A 7705-nucleotide genomic window follows, 5' to 3' on the forward strand; every position below is an offset into this window, starting at 1 on the left:
GGGCACAGCACAGAGGCACAGAGAGCTTCAATCAGTCAGGGCTGGGAAGGTGCTGAGAAGTGCCTGGGGCACAATCACTGCCAGCCCTTGGCACAGGAACCTCTGGCTGCAGGACAATGCAGCTGCAGCTCCTGGAGCCATCTCCTGCAGCTGGAACATCCCAATGCCTACAGACTCTGTGAGTACAACACTTGAGTATTTCTGGTGCAGGGGAGGTGAAATGCTCATGAAGCTCTGACATGCTTAGGGGTTCAGATCAGTCATGGAATATTTCCAAGACAAGAATTTTGATAAGAATGTGGAAATTTCCAAAGATTTTGTATTCCATTTCATACTACTGGTTGATGGCAGGGAAGGGGGTATAAATATTAACGGCTCATGAATTTTGACTAGTGTCTGAGATATTTGAACTGTTCCTATTAGTGATCAATAGGTTCACGAGAGATCCCTAATGTGCTTGCAGCCACTCTGCCCATGGACAGCACCAGCATCACTTTTACTCTTAACCATCAGTCTCACTCTGAGCTATCCTTTCTCCAAGCTGCAAACAGAACCTGCCCCCAGCCAGTTCCCTGCAAACAGGCAGGGTTCTGTCAGTCCAAGGAGAGGGCACAGAGATTTGGGGTCTGTGAGTGCTGGCAGGGAGAGATCAGGAAGAGGGAAACACCTGCGGGAAGGAAAATCTCCTGGAAGCAGAGAGAAGATCAGGCAATAAGAGAAAACAAAACCCAGAAATGCTGTGGCAGGGAGAGTTTAAAGATCTTCACAGGAGCCCCTGCAGTGCAGCCCCCCCCTCTGAACAAGCCCCCTCCCTCCTGTGCCCCAGCCCAGCCTTTGCCCTTAGGGCTGGGGCTCCAAGGCGTGCAGCCCCTCCTGTGCAGGCAGAGCTGCAGCAGAGCCGTGGGGCAGCTCTGCAGCCCTGGGCCCAGTTCCCTCTGCAGAGCACAGGCCTGAGAGCAGCTGCACGGCACTGGGGGCTTTGGCAGGGGGCACAGCTGGCTCAGGGTGATGCTGTCCCCAGTGCCCGGCTCTGGGCAATGCTGTCAGGGCAGCCAGGGAAGGAGCTGCATTTCCCTTCATCCAATGCCATCATAAGGACACTTGGAAATCTCCCTGAGATTTCAGTCCAAGCTGGGAGCTCCAATCCAGGGTGCAAACCTGTCCTATAGCATCTCTGAGTTCTAAGATTAATGGGGAAAGGCAGAGGTATTGTGACAGTGAAAATGATGCTGGGTTGATGAAATGAGCAACGTGAGTCCTTGGCTACAAGTGTGAAGCTGGGCTGTGGTGGATCCATCTGCTCTCAGCAGTACCTGGTGATATTTTATGGGCAGCATAAGAAAGTGACTGTCCTTCACCTGAGGATGGTTAAAGCCCAGAGAAACTCCAAAGAGAATGACATGACAGACCATCTCCCCTCATGCTCCAGTCATCATCTTGCCTCAGGGAACTCACTCTGTTCTATCAGACGGCAGCAGAAATACTGAGGGTTTTTGATATCCAAGAATACCAGGGGAGACATGGGGGAAGCTTAAAAAGAAAACCACAGAACTCTTAAATACAGAAGTGTTTCTGTGTGTATTTCAGGGGAGGGTATATGAGAAATGGCTTTGATTTTGGTTAGAGGTATCTCCTCTAACTCTTCCCTGTCCTTTATCCATGAACAGGCCCCCAGGTCGAGCCCCAGCAAATGTCCAACAGCAGCTCCATCAGCCACTTCCTCCTGCTGGCATTGGCAGACACACGGCAGCTGCAGCTCCTGCACTTCTGCCTCTTGCTGGGCATCTCCCTGGCTGCCCTCCTGGGCAACGGCCTCATCATCAGCGCCGTAGCCTGCGACCACCACCTGCACACGCCCATGTTCTTCTTCCTGCTCAACCTGGCCCTCAGCGACCTGGGCTCCATCTGCACCACTGTCCCCAAAGCCATGCACAATTGCCTCTGGGACACCAGGAACATCTCCTACACAGGATGTGCTGCTCAGCTCTTTTTCTTTATGTTCTTCATCTCAGCAGAGCTTTTCCTCCTGACCATCATGTGCTATGATCGCTACATGTCCATCTGCAAACCCCTGCACTACGGGACCCTCCTGGGCAGCAGAGCTTGTGCCCACGTGGCAGCAGCTGCCTGGGCCAGTGCCTTTCTCAATGCTCTCATGCATACAGCCAATACATTTTCCCTGCCCTTGTGCCATGGCAGTGCCCTAGGCCAATTCTTCTGTGAAATCCCACAGATCCTCAAGCTTTCCTGCTCACACTCCAACTTTAAACAACTGGGGCTCATTGCTGTTAGTGCGTCTTTAGGACTTGGTTGTTTTGTGTTCATTGTTTTCTCCTATGTGCAGATCTTCAGGGCCGTGCTGAGGATCCCCTCTGAGCAGGGACGGCACAAAGCCTTTTCCACCTGCCTCCCTCACCTGGCCGTAGTATCCCTGTTCCTCAGCACTCTAATCTTTGCTCACTTGAAGCCCCCCTCCATGTCCTTCCCATCCCTGGATCTGGCCCTGTCAGTTCTGTACTCGGTGGTGCCTCCAGCCCTGAACCCCCTCATCTACAGCCTGAGGAACCAGGAGCTCAAGGCTGCAGTGTGGAGACTGAGCACTGGATGCTTTCAGAAACATTAAACTGCTGGCCAGTGTTTGCTAATCACTTGTAATAAAAGTAATTTTTAATATTTCTTGTTGCTTTGGTTGTGGTTTTTTTCCCCTTTTTTTAAGTTTTTTTGTATTGTCCATAATTAAATATCAGTGTTTTGGCCGTTTCTCATTTTCTTTCTCTCCACCCACCCTGTGGCCACACACTATGTCAATGAGGGGCTGTGCTCTTGGTGTATGTGAGGGAACTAAAGGATGTTGCAGCAAAGTTTTCTGCAGAGATGCCCTTTTGTTGCCTTCTCTGGAGCTGCAGCAGCAATGTCTGTGTGCACAGCTGGGGGCAGATCAGTGCTGGCCCAGCAGCTGTGCCCAGCAGCAGCAGCACTTGGTGTTGCCCGTGCTGCTGCCGTGGCCCTGCCCCGCTGCCCTGGTGGCCCTGGCGTTGCTGCAGGGCCTGAGTGTTCTCAGGGCCGGGCACAGTCCTGGGGGTGGCAGTGCCAGGGCTGCAGCAGGGACAGGCAATGGGCACTGCTGGGGCAGCGCTGACACCTCAGGCCAGGACCTGGGGGCTCCAGGCTCCTTGCCCAGGCTCTCGCAAGAACATGCCCAGGTCAATGCTCAGCACAGCAAAGCCCCGTGAGCAGCCCCAGGCTGGCCGTGGGCAGGCTGGGGGCAAACAGCATGGCTGGGGCTCTGCAAGGGCCCTGGGGGAGACGGGAAGGAGCAGCAGAGCAGGGGCTGATCCATCCCCAGTGCACTGCACAGCCCACGGCAGCGTCCCAGAGCATCCTGATGGAGCTGCCAACAACATCCCCCCTCTGCAGCCCTGGCCTCTCCCCCAGCTCACACAGGTGCCCCAGCCTTGCAGGCACAGACACGGCAGCACTCGCTCAGCAGCCCCTGTTTGCATTGCACAGAGCAGGGGGAGACCCCCATGCTGTTGGTGTGGGGACATGAACCTGAGGGAGCACAAATGCCATCAGCCCCTGGGGCCAGCAAGGGCTGGGGGACACCAGGGAAACCACTCAGCTTTGTCCTGGCCTCTGCAGTCAGCCAGAAAGTTTGTTCCCATCAGCTGGGAATTTCCTGTCCCACTGCAGATGCTGTTGCTCAGAGCCAGGGCTGCCTGGCAGCCACCCCCAAACTGCCCTTAGCATTTCCTTTCCTTTACCTTTGCTTTCTGTACTCTTTCCCTGGTATAAATTTCTTCCCATTGCCCATCCCTTTCTCATCCCCTGCAAACAGCCCACACCTGTTTGCCCTGTCCTATCTGACCCCACTCCCCATTGCATTTCCTGACATGGCTCCATGGGAACATCCCTTGGGCAGCAGGATCATCCTACAAGTGCTGCAGGAATTGTCTGCAGGCTCCTGCAGTGCCTGGTGCTGCTCCCTTGCCAGAGGCTCCCCAGGCCAGGGGGGCACATCTGGGCTGCTGTGTCTGGCTCTGGGGCTCCCTGTTCTGGGCAGTGAGGAGGAGCTGCAGAGGCTCTGCAGGACTGACAGGATGGGCTTTGGGGCTGGCAGGAGAAGCTGAGGGACCTGGGCTGCTGGAGCTTCTGAACAGGAGGCCCAGGGCTCATTGTGCAAGTGCTCCAAGGGTGGTTTCAAATAATCTCAGAATCATTGAGGTTGAAAAAGACCTCAGAGATCATCAAGTCCACCCTGTGCCCTGACACCGCCTTGTGTCCTCTGAGCCTCCCTTTGTCCAGGATAAACAACCCCAGCTCCCTCAGCCACTCCTCACAGGACTTGTGTTCCAGATCCCTCCGAACTCTTGTTGCCCTTCTCTGGACACGCTCCAGCCCCTCCATGTCCTTCCTAAATTGAAGGCCCCAGAACTGGTCACAGCACTCGAGGTGCTGCCCAAGCAGTGCTGAGCACAGGGGAACAATCCCTGCCCTGCTCCTGCTGGCCACACCATTCCTGATGCAGGCCAGGAGCCATTGGCCTTCTTGGCCACCTGGGCACACTGCTGGCTCATGCCCAGCCTGCTTTCCATCAGTTCCTGCAGGTCCCTTTCTGCCTGGCTGCTCTCCAACCACTCTGCCCCCAGCCTGTAGTGCTGTAGGGGTTGTTGTGGCCAAAGTGCAGGTCCTGGAACTTGGATTTGTTAAATCTCACCTTGTTGGGTTTGGCCCCTGCATCTATCCTGTCCTGGAGCCCTGCTCCCAGCATGAGTCCAGTTGCTGCTCCTGTGTGATTCCAGGTTTCTTGTCACTCCCAGGATGTTCCTGGTCAATTCCCCTCACTCCTGGCAGGATCCCTCTTCTTTCCAGTATGAGCCCAGGCACTCACAGTCATTCCCAGTTATGATGTAATTTGTTCCCAACATGATCCCAGTTGCTCCCACTTTCATCCAGTGTGTTCCCCATTCTCCCAGTTGGCCCTAGTATAGACCCAGTATCTCCCAGTATGATCCCAGTCTCTCCCAGCAGGGCCACAGTCACTCACACTTGCTCCCAGTTGCCCTCAGTGTTGTCCCAGTCACCACCTGCATGGTCTCAGGCACTCCCAGTACATCCCAGTTGCCCGGAACATTCTCGTAGTCATTGCCAGGCACTCCCAGTTACCTCAGCGTGGTTCAGCTGCCCCCAGTTTCATCCCAGTCACTGCCAGGACATCCCAATTGTCACCAGCATGCATCCTGTCATTCCCACTTTTTCCCAGTTCCTCCCAGTGTGTGCGCAGTCAGCTCCTAACATGGGCCTGGTAGCTCCCAGGAACACCAGTCAGGGGTTATAATCCCAGTTTGATCCCAGTCACTCCCAGTATGATGCCAGTCACCCCCAGTGTGATCCCAGTTTTTCCCTGTCAATGCCAGCAGGACCCCAGTAGTGTCCAGTATGATCCTCATGACTCCCAGTGTCTTCCAGTACATCCCAGTCAACCCCAGCATGCTCCCAGTCACTGCCACTTCCTCCCAGTTCCTTTCAGCATGATTCCAGTTGCTCACAGCCCCTCCCAGTCAATCCCAGTATGATTCCAGTAACCCACAGTGTGATCCCAGTCTCAGCCAGCACGGACCCAGCTGCTCCCACTGTGATCTCAGTATGGTCGCAGCTGCTGCCAGAATAGTCCCAGTTGTTCCCAGTTCCTCCCAGTATGATCCCAGTTGTCCCTCGAATAGTCCCAGTCCCTCTCAGCATGGTCCCACTCACTCCCAGTTGCTCCCGGCATGGTCCCAGCTGTTTGCAGTGTGATTCCAGTCCACCCAGTATGGTCACAGACACTCCCAGTATATCCCAGTGTGCCCAGTAATGTTCTGGTTAGCTCAGAATGATCCCAGTCTTTCCCAGTTCCTCCCAGTTGCCTCCAGCATGATTTCAGTTTCTGGCAGTTGCCTGAAGTAATGTCTTAGTTGCTCCCAATATCATCCCAGTTATAGTCTCAGTCCCCTCAGCATGGTTTCAGTACCTTCCAGTTGATACCAGTTGCTCCCACTCTGTCCACATTTTCCTCCCAGCATGGGCCCAGTAGCTCCCAGTAACCCCCAGTCAGGATCCATTCGCATCTGCTGTAATCCCAGTGGCTCCCAGGATGATCCCAGTTGCACCCAGTCCACACCAGTATGGTTACAACCACCCCCATTATGATCCCAGTCACTCCCAGATCCTCCCAGTATGATTCCAGTCATGCTCAGAGTGACTCCCTGTCACTCCCTGTGTGGGCCCAGTTGCTCCCAGTCACCTCCAGCATGGTTCCAGTCACAGCCAGCACCCTTCCAGTCACTCCCAGCCTGGTTCCAGTAGGATCCCAGTCACTCTCAGATACTCGTAATACTTTTCCAGTCACTGCCAGTATGATGCCTGTCAGTTCCAGTATGACCCCAGCATGGGCACAGCTGCTCCCGTTATCATCTAGGGGGGTTCCAGTTGCTCCCATTTACCCCCACTGTGGTTTCAATCACTCCCAGCATATTCAAGTTACTCCCAGCAGGTTCCCAGTTAGTCCCAGTTGTCCTCAGTTGCTTCCAGTCTGATCCCAGTTGCTCACAGCCACTCCCAGTCACCCTCAGTGCAGTCCCAGTTGCTCCAAGTATGACCCAGTATGATCCCAGTTGCCCCCAGCATGGTTCCAGTTGCTCCCTGTTCCTCCCAGTGTGATCCCAGTTGAACGCTGTTGTCCCTTCTATAGTCCCAGTCACTCCCCATGTGATCCCAGTCCCTGCCTGTGGAGAGATTTATTAATAATTGGTTAGCTGAGAAAGGCAATACTGACATAATGCCGCTGGTCAAGCTGAGGGAGGAAAGTCAGCAGTCAGCAAGCTGAAAGGAAAGGTCAGCAGTGACCTTGCTGCAACATGAGGATAGGGAGTAGAGATTATTCCTGAATATATCCTGAGAATATGTAGAAAGTATCAAAAGTAGAACCATAGGAATGCAGAAGTAGGCATAGGTGCTGATATGTAACTAACCAATCCTGAGCTCAACTTTTGCAATATGTACGAAGCTCATTATTAACTGTATTTAACCCGCCGTACTGATCAATAAAATTGGGCCTGTGATGATCAAATTGATGTCTGGGTCTCCTTCCGTCGACAAATGGTGGAGAATGCGGGCAAAGCCGAATCTCTGGCCTTTTTTCTCGGATTAAAAGAAAAAGGGGATTACACCACGGTCGAGGAAGTTGGGTTTGGGTCCTTGCAGCCGGGACGGTGCCGGAATTTGAAGCACCCTTGAGGATCACAACGGTGACTCAAGCCAATACGTGTCGCGGGAGCCTGGAGAGCTGCAACAGCGCGCGCTGATTAATAGGTATGGATAGGCAAGCAGCATTATGTCAGTATTGCCTTTCTCAGCTAACCAATTATTAATAAATCTCTCCACACCTGCCAGCATGATCCCAGTCATGCCCAGTTGCCCCCAGTGTAGACCCAGTCACTCCCACTCATTCCCAGTTGCCCCTACCATGGTCCCAGTTCTCCCTAGCATGGTCCCTCTTGTTCCCAGTCATTTCCAGTATGATTACAAACACTCCCAGTACATCCCAGTTTCCCTCAGCATGCCCGTGGTTCTTCCCAGACACTCACAGTGATCCCAGGAATGTGCTTGTTATCCCAGTATGTTCTCAGTCATGCCCAGCATATCCCAGTTGCCTCCAGCCTACATC

At 53.8% G+C, this 7705-nt stretch overlaps 1 protein-coding gene across 1 annotated transcript; it reads left to right on the plus strand.

Annotated features, from left to right (window-relative positions):
• Nucleotides 1-1690: 1690 nt before the first annotated feature.
• Nucleotides 1691-2623, plus strand: LOC131559706 (olfactory receptor 14J1-like). Its single transcript, XM_058808140.1, has one exon. It carries the CDS (start codon nt 1691-1693, stop codon nt 2621-2623), a length of 933 nt encoding a protein of 310 aa, XP_058664123.1.
• Nucleotides 2624-7705: the final 5082 nt, after the last annotated feature.

Source organism: Ammospiza caudacuta, chromosome 7, assembly GCF_027887145.1.
Source record: "Ammospiza caudacuta isolate bAmmCau1 chromosome 7, bAmmCau1.pri, whole genome shotgun sequence".
In the NCBI taxonomy this organism is placed as follows: Eukaryota; Metazoa; Chordata; class Aves; order Passeriformes; family Passerellidae; genus Ammospiza; species Ammospiza caudacuta.

Coding starts and splice junctions, on each gene's coding strand:
- LOC131559706 (XM_058808140.1), top strand. CDS start 1,691: ATGTCCAACAGCAGCTCCATCAGCCACTTCCTCCTGCTGGCATTGGCA.